A 15,967-nucleotide genomic window follows, 5' to 3' on the forward strand; every position below is an offset into this window, starting at 1 on the left:
TAGAGGTGGCATTGCGAAGTCATCTGTGGATTATTGCCAGCTAACGCCTGAGCGTTCAGAACGTATGTAAGGTTACGCCACCGGTACAAAAAATTTCACGTTATTCATGTCGCAGTTAACCGCGAACCTTTGCTGAGCTTGAGGGCAATTTTGACCTAATATGGGGTCCTATTCTCGGCATCACAAATTCACAGGGAATTCTCTATCTTTTCTTGTGTAAGCAAAACGTAAGCAACCAATTAAGTCTTCACGTATAGCTATGACGACATGTGATCTAATTTTACGCCTCGCTTATAAAGATCACCACCAAGCTATCACATATTGGGCATAAGAAATATGGGCAGCTGAAGCTGGCAACAAAAACACTCTTTAGGGTTACAAGTGACGCCAACACCACAAAGTGATCAAGTAACGTTAATCCAAAAGCGAGCGAAAGGCGCTTGTTGAGCTAATAGCATCCTCCATAAACCGCAGGCCGGTGTGCACCCGGGCGCACAAGAGGGCCTTTTTATTGTGAATCAACAGCACCGCTGTGTGCCATCTGTTATCGATAAACCGTGGCGCACCGTTGCGGGGCAATTTTTGTTTTCTCCGTTCGCGCTCTGCGAGCGTCGACGGAGCGCCGGCGTGCAGTCCCAGGGTGTATCTGACAGGACTTCGAGGAAGCGGCTTCCTCGGCTGTCTGCTACAGCGACGACACGTCAAACACTCTTGTGATGATGGAATCGGCTGTATATTGTTGCTGGCACGAACGGGTCACTTACGAATTCATTGGAGAGCGATGAGACGGACTCAGAACGGGTGCTGATAACGACCGGAGGTTACATTTGAGAGCACAAACATTGTACTCCATGTAGTAATTTCGCGTACTGCAAACAAGGGTGCATGGCTAACCAGTAGGAGTAAATATTGGAGCTTTGCATTTGTTTTGTACGAATGAGGCATCCCGCACAGTTCATGGAGTGCCTTGACCGTCAAGGGTCTACATATCTTGCGTTGCTCAGGAACAGTCCGTGACTGCTGGCACTGCGGTTTGTGTGGTTCTCGGAAGACGAAAAGCAAGTGGCTCTATAGTGGGAATACGTTGTCCTTCATATATGAGGGATATCGGTTCTATATTGAGTTTCGATAAACATGAGTTTGTAGCAGCGCTTTGTCATATCGAGCTGCTTTATTGAAATTTGTCAACGCTTTTATGAGTTGCTCTTTAGCACAGGAAATGGCGCTGGTGTAGTTCCTCACAGTTTGTCCTCGATCAACGGTCTGTATTTGTGCGCACCGTCGTGGGGCACTGCATTGCGCCGCTTTTGGGGTCAACCCGGGCGCGTGTTTATCGAGAACGCTATAAATAACATCACACAATCTTTTTGACGAATCTATTTCTTTCACTACGATTAAGTAATATAGTTGAGCTCACTGCTACAATGCAAATTTTATGGCGTTATCACCTTCCCGGCCGTCACCACCGCCATGCTATCGCCTGCTACTATGTTGCGAGTTTATGGCATGACCACAGAAAAAATTGACATCCCCACCGGTTGTATGACGCAGTAAGGGCAGTGAAACGCAACGCCGGAAAATGCCACAGAGTACTGATGCTGCTCCTTCAATCATTCGTCAAGGTAAAACTCAATCGGCGTAGCAATGAATAAAACAGTCGATTTTTTCGTTATTTTTTATCCTTAATTCGATCGTGGGGCACACTAGCTTACTACGAGGAATGTGGACAAATACCATGCGTTGGGTTCTTTGCAATGTAGATATTTGCGTCGCCCTCTTGTGTTGTTGCTACACCAAACAAATAAGTGCTATTTTATTTCCAAACATAAAGGAAACTACGAGTCGTTATTTTTATGCTACGTTATCGCTCACTTGGAAACAGGGAAAAGTCTTGTTTCTTTCGCCAGAAAACAGTTTTAAACCGCGCATCGTGCGAAACTGCACCTGCTGCAAATTCGCGGAATTTTCACGGTGCCGAAGATCAGTGAACGTATTTGTCCTATTTCATGGCGCCGGTAGCCGCCAATTTCGGGCTGTTTTACGTCTTACTGTTTCACGTCCCTTTTACGCAGGCCGATGATTCCAAGGCGTGATGTGAACGTTCCACCAACTGTTTATATTACGTCATGTCTTGTCAGCCAACCATAGGCAGGGCATAACTCACAAGTCATATTACTTTTGAATAGTCATGCCCGCTTCATTTAGTCTAGTTTTCATTGCCAGCGAAGAATTAGGTGCTTTCAGCAAAGAGAAACAGGGATAACTTTAAAACTGGGACTGGTAAACAACATGGACCCCCCGCGGTGGCTCAGTGGATAAGACGTTGCGCTCTTGAGCACGAGGTCGCGGGATGGATTCCCGGCCGCGGCGGCCGCTTTTGTAATGGAGGCGAAAAGCAAAAACGCCCGTGTGTACGAGATTTCGGCGCACGGTAAAGATCCCCAGCTGGTCAAAATTAATCCGGTGTCCTCCACTACGGCGCGCCGCATCGCCTGCGCTGCGTCGGCGCGTTAAACCCTACAATCAACAATCAGTAAACGCCATGAAACATCACAGTGTGAAAAACACGCAGGGCCGCTTTTTCATCCCGAAGCACGTGACAAAAACTGAAAGCCAATCAGAAAAGACTTCCGGCCAATTCCCAGTTCACAGTGAATTTATGAAGTCGATAGTAGGGCCCATGTACAGGCGATCCGGACGTTAAATGGAGCACGTCAGCGCTGGCCAAACTCGGGAAAACTGCCTGCGAGCATGATCTATGAGTAGACGTACCGCAGATAGCGAGAAAGCCACGGCTAATCCGCATCCCGCAGGCCTATCTTCATGTTCTGCCGTTCGCCTTAACGCCTGCTATAGCGTAGCACCCCTGCTACGTTTCGGAGTCGCCAGGGGCGCTTTTAACGCTTTATACAAGCATTTCTTCGCCGCTTTGTAAGAAAAAAACTTGGCAATCAGCGGCGTGTGTTTTCTACTTCATCAGTAGAGAGCGGGTTATAGGCGTATGCCTATTGTGTTTCTGGCGCTCATATCTCGCCGTGTTTATATATGAGCATAAATGAGAGGTTAAGAACGGCTTTTATGGTGTTTTGTAGTGCGTATAAGTGCCTATTTTGAGTGTCTATGCCTATATGCATAAAAACGCATATAGATGCCTATTTTCTATGGATACTTTCTATGCCTATTTTCAATATGAGCGCTATACAACCACTAGTTATTCTTTAGTTTTACTTTTGGGTGCACTTTCAGATCGTTATTCACGTTACTCGAGAGCATTGGCTGTTCAGAGTTCTATAGGTTTAACGTGTTCCTCTCGTTCAGCAAACTCTGGGAAAACAATCGCTAGCTGCAGTAACGCTCATTCTCAATGACAAAGGCACAATTTTCAATAAAAAATTTGGTGATAGCAGTAGTTTGCTATTGTTTCCAAAATGTTTACAGTGATTCTTAGACTACATTTCGCGTGCACTCTAAAGAGATTTCTTCAAACGTGAGCAGCCACATCCTCGTTTCTGGAAGTATACTCAAATGCAACTGTATTTTCTTCGCAACAGTTAACCATCGAGCGCTCCTTTGTTAGCAGACCACTCCTACACGGAACAGCCAAAGGCGAAACAGGACTGCGCAGCTACATTTTCTTGTGCCTTAAAATTAACACACTGGCGATGGGTTCTGAAATGCGCTTTCCCATCGAAAATTTGTCCCGCTGTAAACACCTGTTGAACAACACTCTTCAAGTGTCTGGAAGAGTATTTTCCAGCGTTGCGACCCCTTGATTGTTCAATCGGAAAATTATTGTATCTGAGAAAATTGATACAGTTGTGCCCCCCCTGTCGTCATGAAAGAACATAATAATGTCAGAATGTATTGTAGTGTCTCTTGCGTATAATATTTGTATCTGTTTCTGTTGCGTCGTAATAAAATTGCTTCAGGCAGACATCAACCGCAGTTGGGTACAATTTAAGAAAGACGACGGAAGTTGCCACGGTGCCTGATTACCGCAGCTGTCGGTTCCTTTATGCTACGCAAAGCACGCCTTATTGCGACCATTTCGAACATTACGCGAGTCATTTCAGTGATTTTGGCCATGGAAGGCAAGGGCAACGTTTTGCATTAAACTGTTTTTTCAGTACAACTACTCAGTTCGACAACCCTTCGCGACATCTATATCAAGAATGGTGAGGGTCAGCTATTAAAGAGGCCAAAAAATATGCAATTTTTTAAGTATTGGGTAGCTTAGCAATACAAGCCTTAAAAATGCCCTACTTTCACATTGAATCCTCTACATTCGGCATAAATATTTTTATTCGGCTAAAAAAAAGATATTTGAAGATGTGTTCATTCACCCCTTCCCATTTTCCTTGCAGTCGGTGCTAAGCGTCCTGCCCGCGCCGGTAAACCCGGACGCACTGCTATTCACAGCACGTGGGTCCACCTTCAAATCTCTACGGCGAACCGTCGGCCCGGCGTTTACGGCGAGCAAGCTGTCGCAGGTGTTGTAATAGCTTTCCCACCCAACGTGTTTTCCTTTAATATGTGTCCTTGTGATTTTCAGTGGTCGTGGCCTTTTAATTTGCGCTGCCGGGGCCATTCTTTTGGTCAAGTCGAATACCAACGCTTGTATTTTGAGCTCCCAGTAAAATTAAATGCCTGCAGGGGGTAGCTTTCAATGTCCCCCACCGCTGAACCGTGCTCGCTCCACCATCAGGCTTGATGGCTAAGGCGGGATCTGTACATCAGCTTTTCCCACATGTCATGAGAAGTGGGAGGGATTTGTAGTGTAAATCACTGTTCTTCGGTCTTTCGAGGATATTGTGCCTGAGTGTACCTGACTGCGGGCAAAATTTTTATTGGTCCATGTGTTGATAGCGGAACACCAATTGCAATTCCTGTTGCAAGGGGTACGTATTTATTTGGGTGAGTCTAACTGTGTTCTTGGGTCTGGGTTTTGGGTGGGACAACGGAAGTGCTTTACAGCTGAGTCTGTAATGTTCTCTACTTTTCTCGCTAGCAGTTATGTATTAGTGTATTCGTGTGTGAGCAGAGATCGAGGTACTGCGCAGGAGAGCGTTAGAAGCCTGTGCGATATGTCGGGGCTCGTCACAGTGCGAGCGCGGTGATTGCACTCGTGAAGCAGATGGGTCTCGCACTGCTCATTGTGGCATTCAGTTTGCCGGTTTCCAAGCAATTGTTTGATGATTACAAGAATCCCTAATGCGAAATTTCAGCACAGCACGAAATGCATTTTTCTCGGTCACGGCGCATAGCAGCTGAGTCTCATAAAGTCATGGCGAGGTCAGGGAATGCATGACGGCGCACATTGCTTAGGCGTTAACTCCCAGAGCGTCGCCGCCACCGAGCCTGCTGTTGTAAACAGTTTTTGGACCTGCCGCGCAAATGTGATGTGGTTCCGATGAGCCACGCAACGAAAACGACGAAGGCCCTATGTACAGTCATGATCAATTTGAAGGTAGTCGCGGAAGCGTCGAATTGCGGGCCTTTGGAGCTGAATAGTGTCACAAACCATGTTTTGGGTTTGTTTGTTTATATATTGTTCTTGCCGACCGGCTGCGCCTGCCTATGTTATCTGTGTCATTCGTGGGCCGAGTGAAGCGCAGATTTTATTGTTTATGCCGCAAGTGTTATCTCCATCACAGCGAGAGTGCTTCGAACTTTGTCAGCAGCCTAGAATAATCTTCATTGATCTACGGTGTTCCGGATACAATTCGATTATTCGAGAAACCCTCGCGCCGACTGATAAATGCACGCAGAGCAGATGACGCGGCTTTGGACCTGCCGACGCTCGCCTGCACACGTCACTTTGTTGACTGCTGCTTCGCCGCCTATGTATTCCTTGAATTCTTAGGGGAGCACAAGTTCGCTCTAATTAACGCGTTTTCCTTCGAGACAACTGCGTCGTACCGCAGTAACCATATCGTGTGTCTTCACAAGAGCGGGAAGCCATCCGGACGCAAGTCGAAGACATGCTCAGCGATGACATTATACAGCCACCGAAAAGCCCCTCGACTGCACCGTTCGTACTCGTAAAGAAAAAGGATGGCACATTAAGGTGATGCGTTAACTACCGGCGACTGAACAAAATTATGATTAAGGGCGTTTTCCGCTTGCTACGAATCGACGACGCCCTCGATCACCTGTGCCACGTGAAGCACTTCTCATCGATGAATCTGAAGACAGGCTACAAGTGAATTGAAGTAGACGAGAGAGATCGAGAGAAGACTGCATTCATAACCCTGGACGGCTTATACGAGTTCAAGGCGATGCCGTTTGGGCTATGCGCGGCGCCAGAGACGTTTCAGACTCATGGACACTGTTCTAGCTGGCATGAAGTGGCGCACCTACCTTGTATACTTCGACGACGTTGTGCTATTCGCCCGGACTTTCGACGAACACCTTCCAAGGTTGGAGTGGTCCTCGTGGCCATCCGTACGTCGGGGTTGACGCATGAAAAGTGCCGCTTCGCGTATGAGGAACTGACGTTTTGGGGCCACGTGAACGGCGCGGGATTCCTGCTTGCCGCACAAAAAATTCAGCCACAGCTAACTTCCAGAGACAGAAAGATAAGAAGAGCGGGCGAAGATTTCTCCGACTGTGCGCATACTACCGGCGCTTCGTCGCAAACTTCGAACGCATGTCAGAGCCACTCACGCACTTGACGAAAGATAGCACTCGTTTCAGCTGGGACAATGCCCAAGAAGAAGAATTTTGCGAGCTGCAAGAACGCCCGCAAAGCCCGCCCGTGCTCGCTCATTTCGACGAAAACACCCAAACGGAAATGCACGCGGCCACCAGTGATATTGGCTTGGGTGCCGTCCTCGTCAAAACCAAAGGGGATGCGAAAAGGTAATCGCATGGGCCAGCCGTGGCCTATCAAAGGAGGAGAAAAACTACTCTGCCTCCGAGAAAGAGTGCGTCGTTATTTTATTGGCCATTTCAAAATATCGCCCATACATGTATGGTAGACCGTTCAAACTTGTGACAGTACACCATGCGCTGTGTTGGCTCGCCTATTTGAAAGACCCCTCTGGCCGTCTTGGGCGATGGAGCTTGCGCCTACAAGAATTCCACGTTACAATCGCTCATAAATCAAGCAGGAAATACTCCGACGCGAACTGCTTGTCCCGTGCCCCCATCGACCCACCACCTCAAGACTCCGAAGAAAGCCCGTCCTTCTGAGTCGTGACGGAGCGCGACCTAGTCGCCCAGCAGCTTGCTGACCACGAGTTGCACATCATGATCAACTACCTCGGAGGACGCAACGTCGCCGTGCTTAGGGCTTACCAAACGCGACTTACCAGCATTCAGCCTCAAAACCTCCGTCCTCGTGAAGAAAAATTTCAACCCCTGAACGAGAACGACTTATATTTTAGGTGCGAATGCACTTCTTAAGCGACCCTGAATCACGCGTCCACCGCCGTCCGTCCGTCCGCACCACATACCCACTTAGGGCGATTGGCCAAGAAGAGTTCCTAATTTCTTTAGCACATACCCACTTATGGCGATTGGCCAAGAAGAATTCTTTCGCATCAGCCGTGCATTCCCACTTCCCCATCGACGACTGCTGCTTCGCCAGGAGCGGAAGTCGGGGCGAGTACTGCGGCGTCTACCTCGTCGGTCACGTCTACGCGAACCTCGTGTCGCATGCCGTGTCCACCTCGCCGGTCAGGGACGAGTCGCCGTACAGTGCCGTCTACACCGACGCGTACTCGGGCGACGGAATCGTAGTCGTCACCCTCTTCCTCGCGCCAAACATCTCGCGCGACGACGTCGTCGAATACGTGGACGCGGCGATGGAGAGTGTGGCCAGGCGCGTAAAGCCCTCGGACCCGGTCGTGGTTGTTCGGGACTTTAACGTGAACGTGCGAAAGGGCGGCGAGTGGTTGATGGAATACATGCTCGCCAACCACTCCAAGACGTGCCTACCGCTAGAGGCTCCCACCACCATCAACGGCAACTACATCGATCTGGCATTTGCGAGGAACTGTCTGATATGCGCGGTCTTGCAACAACTCTTGACCGTCCATTTCAGTGACCACAAGGCGGTCATAATGACCCTCAACTACAACGACAACACCAACAAGTGCTGAATAAAGAATACTGTCGTTTCACTTTACTTGCGTGTGTGTGTGATCTCCTCGAACATACACTTTAATTCACCAAGATTTCCAGAGAACGACTAACGGGGTGTGTGAATCCCCACTGGATCACGCGGGGGTGTTAAATGCAACTAACGGGCGAATGCCAACACAGTTCAACATAACTCCCCCTCATAGCATCACCCGTGCATTCACACTTCCCCACGCTCCCCTTCGGGGAAATGCGGTTAGTTTTTTGTCATCCCTGCAGACCTTTGTGACAAAATTTTGGAAGCGTCGCCCGACGACTCGTCGTCTGGACATCTCGGCACGGCACGTACTTCGGAAAAATCAAGGCAAAGTACTACTGGTCCCGCCTTACAACCGATGTGTCCCACTACGTCCGGAGCTGCAGAGACTGCAAGCGACGAAATCCGTCGCCGACGATACTGGCCGGAATTCTGCACCCGATCGCCGTCCCATCGGGGCTCTCCACAAGATACGAATGGACCTTTGGGGCCCGTTCCCTACGTCATTATTCGAGAACAAGTGGATTGTCGTGGCGACAGAATACATGACGCGCTATGCAGAGACCACCACTTTTCCGAAGGGGCCTAATCACGGACCGAGAAACGGCCTTCCCTGCGGAACTCATACAAGGTATTTTCTCTACAGCAACATGGATCACCGAAGAACGACGGCGTACCCCCCCCCAAACGAACGGACTAACGAACGTCTGAACAAGATGATCGCGGATATGTTATCTATGTAGGGCGACGTGCAACATAAGACCTGGGACGAAGTCCTTCCGTATGTCACGTTTGCGTACAACACGGCTATCCATGGTACTACGCAGATGACACCGTTCGAGCTTGTCAACGGAAGACGGCCGACTACGATGATTTACGTCCTGCTTCCGCACGTACCAAACGATTACCTCAACGCAGACGTTCAAAGATACCGTCAGCGTGCGGAGGAGGTCCTCCAGCTAGCTCGAGTTCGCACAACGGACAAGCAGCTGGTGCATGCCGGACGCTACAACCTCCGACGCCGAGACGCCGAGTACCACCCAGGGGATGGTGTTGGGTTTGGACACCCATCCGACGATGTGGACTCAGTGACAAGATTCTGTGACGGTATTTCGGACCCTATCGAATTCTACAACGTGTTGGCGAACTCAACAACGAGGTAATCCCCGATGGTGATTCCGGAACATTACGACAACGCATGCGGCCCGAAGTCGTCCACGTGACTCGCTTAAAACCTTACCAGGGGGATGAAGCTCCGCCGTTTTTCTGTCCCGTGACTGCAGCGATCGTAACGTTTGGGGGCTGTACTACATGCGAGCATAAATGAACGTTGTTGTTGCATCTTATATTTAATACTAGGTTAATTATTAATTACGAGGTTTTTAATATGCAAGTAAACTTAAAAGTTGCAGTTCGAGATTGCGAAAATACGAGCGCCACCAGCAGTGGAAAACAGGAACCGCGCCTTTCTGCTTCGCACCGCTGAAAAGGGGCGTTTTTTGTCGCGCCCATAGGTATGCTACGATCCACGGTGTTCCGAGGGCCGTTTTTACCAGCGTAAAGTCTGTTTCATCGAAACAGACGGATGAATGGATTCGCGCCGTCATCACAGATCGTGCTGTACTGAGTGGTGTCAAAATTCTTCACGCCAGGCCGGCATAAACTTCCTTTGGATCCCGGCGGACGAAAGGTATGGTCTGCATGCTGCTTGTTTTGCTTTTCTACGCTTGCACGAGATATCAGGATGCGGTTGCAGCAGTAGCTGTATAATTTAAGTGAGCATGAACGTGCACTGTCTATTTATTACATTCTGATTGTCTTCTTTGACTCTTTACTGAAGCATAAAATGCGCGGCAGAGCATCTGGTAATTAATCCGATCACTACATTAGCTACACACGTTCTTTTATACGTGCGTTATTGATTTAATGCGCTTCGATCGTGTGTTTTGCATTTTAGCGCAAGTGAATGCGCGGTATGCAGCAAAGTGTATATGAGGCAACATATACAATAACTAATGGAACAGTGTGAGCTTATCTGCACTATTTTTATTATCTTTTGATTGCCTGCGTTTAGTTTGTTTTCGTAGCATGCGTTGCTGTTATTAGTATTAATATTATTGTGATTATTATAATTATTACCAATATTATTGTTGTCGTTATTATTATCAGCCTGTTTATGTCCACAGCTGGAGGAAGGCATCTCCGATACACTTATGGCTCAAAGGCAGGGTCCGCAGGTTCATACCGTGTTGCTAGCACTATGTTGACTAAGTAGTGACTACATCAATTATTTTATTGCGTTTCAATTGTGTGTTCTGTGTGTTCTGCATTTTGTCGTCACGTGAATGAACGGCACATAACAGAATAAATTTGTAGCAATAACTATACAAAGTAAGCAATTACTTTATATTTTTATAATACAATCATGACTATAATTCTGCCACTTATAATTTATAATTTAACCTTCGTGCTTGCAGTTTCAGCTTTAGCACAAGAACGATCGATGTATTCACAAGAACCCAGTTACAGCTATAAGCCGATAAATAATTAGACAGTGCAGGCTTAACCTTTGCTAGGAATTTATTAGAAGTTTTGAAATAAGGTTTTTATAACCGGTTTATTGCAGCGCCCGAGAAATACCTGATGAATACATAGGGCGCCAAAGTATATATGCATGAATACTTGCTTACCGATTCTGGTGTGGGATGGCGGCTTTTGTCTGCAGAAGTGTATTTTGGATTAGGAGGAAAGGTGGGTCGTTGCCACCGAACATTATCATCGCACAAATAGAAAAACGTATCTGCGTCTCTTAATAATATAGGCTGATTTTAATTAAAAATTTGTCTTTACGATTGGTCACAAGTCGTCTCTGTAGCCAAAATCAATTTAAGAAAGAAAGATTCCTAATATATCAGATAACGTTTATTCCGAATACAGATGCTTGTTGAAAGCAGCAGTAAAGCTAGTATTCATTCTAACCCAAATATACACACGTGCTTGTTGATGTTCCAGATCTCGTGCTTGGCTCCAGTGTGCGAGAAGGCAGAACCTGGCTCATTTACCACCTCGACAGATCTACAGCAGCTACCGGCTGTGTCCTGCCCATTTCACCACCAGAGACTACGAGGACCTTGGACAGACAAGGCACTGGACAGCTATGCACTGGCTAGATACCTAATTAGCATGCGGCCATGTGCTATACACTTTTGTTTGCGACTAAAAGTGTAAAATATCCAAGTTGTGTTTTTACTGTATGAATGGTACATTTAGCAATAAAAATGAAAATACCAGTACTCTTTATCCTTGTCTAGATTGTGTGTACAAATAAAACAAAACAACGTCGTACTTAGAATAAGCGGTGCAAAAAGAAGTGGACGCGTAAAACTTCATCAATCAGAACAAAACAATTGCCGTTTCGATAATGTGGCTGGTTGCGCGACAGAGAAAGGTCGTGCGCTGGCCATCTGAATATCTTCCACTCGCTCAATTTACCTTCCATGTGCGTCCCAATTGAATTTGGCGCTAATTTGCCGCCCCCCCCTCCCCGCTCGGCTTTCCAGTCCTCATCAAGATGGCGTTTCCCAGTGCATGTCTGCAACACGCCGCCATGTTTTTAGTACCGCCCCCAAACACCAGGGGCTTGTCCGGCGCTTCGATCGAATATCGCGTCCAATGCACGGTATAGGAAGTTTCACTCCCCTGAACTTACTGCGCAAGATGACGGGCTTTTTTTGTTGTTTGTGCGGACTGTAATTTATTTTAGCATTGGGTCGATGCTCTCTTAGAGGCTGGGGAGGGGGGGTAGTGCCACAAACCTTGTGTTTGCTTTGTTTTTTATGTTTTGTTTTTGCCACCCTTCGGCGCCCGGCTATTTTATCTGTATTATCTATGGGGCAAGTGAAGCGGATGTTTCATTCTTTATGCCGCACGTGTTATCTCCATTCAAAGGGGAGTGCTTCCAACTGCGTCACCAGCCAAGAATTATCTTGCTTGATCTGTAGTATTCTAGATACAATTCGACTATTCCAGAAACCCTCGCGCCGACTGATAAATGCCCGCAGAGCAGATGCCGCACCTTTAGACTCGCGGACGCGCGCCTGCACACGTCATTTTGTTGACTACTGCTTCGCCGGTAGTGTATTCTTTTAGTTGTTAGGGAAGCACAAGTTCGCTTCAATAAATGTGTTTTCCTGCGGAAACCCTTCCAACTCATTTCATGCAACATGGGCCTGCCCTATCATCTGGCCTTCAGGAAACAACACCACAAACACGGTCGCGCTATGGGAGGCAGCTCTGACCAGCTCCAACTTCAGGATTCAAAATGACCTAATTCTTCGATCCCAGAGAGGAGCAGAAGAGTCTGGGGCCCTGGAAGAATGGCACCACCCCTAAGACAATCGGGAGACCTCCTTTTTTTCGAATAAGCGTTTATCTCTCGCTCTCTCCCTTCAAGTATACTGCATCGTCTTTGGCTTCGTGACAATAGGTAGAACTGTGGAGGTAAAGATAGCGCTGCTTTCTTTCCTCCGTCGTCTCTTGCACGATACAAGCATTATACAACCCGTAACATGGCCCTTCTGCTTGTTACCTCACCATTCGAGCGATCTGATTCAAATTCGTAGCGACTACGTGCAGCCCGCAGCGCATGCGGATCTTCTGTGGCTTTTTGTGAACTTCAACAGACGCACGCACAGGCACACAACCCCACGCATCCACATGCACATACACGCATGAAAGAACAAGACGCTAGTTCTTTATTACTGCCTAGTTTTGCGCCGCCTCGACATACTTCCCTTATACTCACAGTATCGCCATACTTTAATCATCTGCTTTTATGTTCGCTCTGTCTCGTCGACCTTCGGTGTCGTCTTTACTGTGGGTTACATAGAGAGATTACGGCGACGCAAAAACACAAGTGGGGATGCTTAAGAGCTTGCCCTATAAAAAGGCGCCTCTAGACGTGTTGAGCGCAAGACTGATCTCCTGCTTGTGCACTCTTGCTGTTGACAGTGTATGGGCCTGCCTGAGATAGTTACGTGAAGTTATGTGCGGATGTAATACGGCTGAGGATGAAAGCCTGTATGAGGCGTAGACGACCAGCGTCTTTTCGGACACCATGCCAGTTGGGGGTACGGTAATGAGGCGTAGTGTGTAGCGTAGTGCGTAGTTTTAGAGTTTTAGTTATTGCTTCTGGGGATTAACAGACGCGGCCACTGATACAGGGAACACGGCGAGCGTTGCCGCGCTTCTGGGACCATAGGCGGGCTCCGCGCGAAGTATGCGGCGCAGGCGGATTCAAACCCAGAGGCGGGGCCCGGCTGCGCGTCGAATGCTACGGCCCTCCCAATTCGCTACACGCGTGGTTTGTGTAGTCTAAACCGCGCGAGCAATCTAGCTTTCTCCGCTCGCGGCGAAGTGGGATGAGCCGTCGCAGGCGATGCACATCTAACTACGCCGCTAGCCCTGATTGCGCTTGCGCCGCAATACTTCCTGTGGCGACCGAAGTGGCGCTCCATGGAGCGCGGCCAGCCGCTCCGTGCTCCCTGTATCAGTGGCCGCGACTGTACATTCAGACCGATCACCAGCACTTTGTTTCTCTTTTATGAATGTGCGTTTGTCGGTTTCTCTGATGCAATTTTTGTTTTCCAGGCGTTTCGTGTTTTTAAAACTTCCTCTGATACAATGGCTGATTGTATCGCAAAAATAAGTTCCTCAGGAAGACCGGTCGACGTCATGCTGATGATGAGAAGATACGCGTTGGAAGCTAATATGAAGGCAGGCTTCGGCACTGACATGGGTGCTTTGACTGCTCCAACGGGTGGTCCCCTAGACCTTCTTACCGAAGCAGCTGTGCGCTTATTGCCAAGCGTCGGACTTGAAGGCATTGCGGTTGTGGCGAGTATGTTCTATTAAATTTTTATCCGACTACATTATTTACGTACTCCGAAAGTAGGTTCATTTATGTTGAGGAAAATTTCAAGTTGGAACAAAGTGTTTCATTTTTCCAAGGAGTGTTAACTCGTATGCCATCACTGAAGCGCTTAACATGTAGCGTGCCCAGGTTTTCGTGAGCCCTAGTAAAAATGTGTTAAAGATTGAACTCAGCAAACCAGGTTTGAGTTGTAGCAGAACAAAGCGTTTTTTTTTTCTTGCAAACTGCTATTCTCGCCCACATTTCTGTCAGCATTAGGTTACTCGAGCGGGTGAAGCCCTTGATAACGGCTTCCAAGCGCTTTTTATCCTGCTTTATGTATACTCCACGCGAACTCCAGGAATAAAGATCTCCAGATATTCAGAATAAAGGCCTGCAGAATAAACATCTCCAGCGAACGATAAAGACCTCCAGGAGGACAAAATTAGTCTGGAGCTCTCACTACAGCGAGCCTCATCGCCTGTGTAGCGTCGCCATGTTCAGCCTAATAATCAATCGATAATCGAGTTCCTTAAAAATGCTCTTCCAGTACAGTTTATTGAAATATTACTCGGGACACGAAAATCCGTATACGTGCTTTGAATGCGAAAGCGTTGTGGCTCTGCGATTTGGTGAATCAATGGCAAGTTGCTGGTGGTAGCTATTACCCTCACTGGCCATTTCCGATAAGTACGTATGCGGAAATTTTCGGGAAGCACGTGGATGTCGCAGAAAAATGGCCGTCAGTGAATCGGAGGTGAGATTCGGGCGCAAGTTGTCATCGCCATTCGCCATTGGTCGGCATTCTTGAGGGTGTGTGTGACCGGTAAGAAGGACATTCTAGCTTTCCATTGTGAACCACGAATAGGTATATTGGTAGCTTCATAGAATCAGTCTCACCCCCACCGATGTAGCAGTAACAAAAGAAGACATAATGTCTCCGCATTCAAAGCAGGTAAGCAGACATGAGTTTACGATGACCGCCACGCTGCTTGCAGCGAAGGGGCTGAGTATTGGTGCTTAGCTTGATTCGAATTTCTGCCATTTTTTATGGAGAATGCTCTATGTATGACGGAACGTGTGAGATACTAAATATAGCTGTGAGGTGCACAAAATAGTCCATAAAAAATCGTAGTTCGACGAGCCGGGAATCGCAAGCCGAGAATTACGCCGCAGGAAACGTAGGGCGCCGCGGACCGTGAGCCCATGATCGCGGCAGGAAAGGGAAGAAGTAGTGCAGAAGCATTGTCCCATGTGTCACCCTTTGAGAATGAGAAAGGGTGACACCGTAAAAACGAAACAGCGGAAAGGGAGGGTAGGCTGCTACCGCACGTGCACAGTGAGCCCCATTGAAAGCTGAGCGTACATACCTTGGCGAAGAGGCTGCTCCTGGTTATGGGCAACGAGCGGAACGACTTCGGAAGGCACTGTCAAAAGAGCCTCCAATACTCTTGTTAACTTTTTTCATAAATCCTAAATGCTTCCAGAACGTACTCAACAAACACGTCGATTACTAGAATAGGTAGTCACCAAGTACCTCAGCCAGATATTGCTGCTCTGTGCCCGGTACTAGGCATCCCCTGTAAGTTTTCCTTAGTTTCAGACGCGCAGAACATTGGAATCATTCGCTGCTCACAACGAAGGATTTCTTGCCTCACGGGGCACTTACTGTGTCGTGTTAACCGCACTTTATTTATTTCCATTTAAACTAGTACGGTTCATTAGCTGTTTTTATAGCACGTGCATTGTTGGCTTACCTCCGCAGGTTTCGCACAACAATTCTGCAGCCTGTTTCTTGAAATTGTTTTATTTATCGTCTACGCAGTAAGTGCCCCGCTTTATCGAAAAGGCAGTGCAGTGCGGGGTGCAGACAGGAATAAAACAATTCTTCATTCATTGGCTTCTTTCGCAAAACTTGTTGTGCGAAGCCTCTT

General features: G+C 47.8%; 1 protein-coding gene across 1 annotated transcript in view; it reads left to right on the top strand.

Moving 5' to 3' along the window:
• The window catches only part of LOC144167263 (cytochrome P450 3A24-like), a 72,359-nt gene that overhangs the window by 15,309 nt on the left and 41,083 nt on the right, over positions 1-15,967 (top strand). The window contains exons 5-6 of the mRNA XM_077696591.1: positions 4,365-4,490; positions 13,772-14,021. Coding sequence (XP_077552717.1) covers positions 4,365-4,490; positions 13,772-14,021 — 376 coding nt within the window. The remainder of the gene's footprint in view (positions 1-4,364; positions 4,491-13,771; positions 14,022-15,967) is intronic.

Source organism: Haemaphysalis longicornis, unplaced genomic scaffold (assembly GCF_048455015.1).
Source record: "Haemaphysalis longicornis isolate Haplotype H1 unplaced genomic scaffold, Haemaphysalis longicornis Haplotype H1 scaffold_2, whole genome shotgun sequence".
NCBI classification, from domain to species: Eukaryota; Metazoa; Arthropoda; class Arachnida; order Ixodida; family Ixodidae; genus Haemaphysalis; species Haemaphysalis longicornis.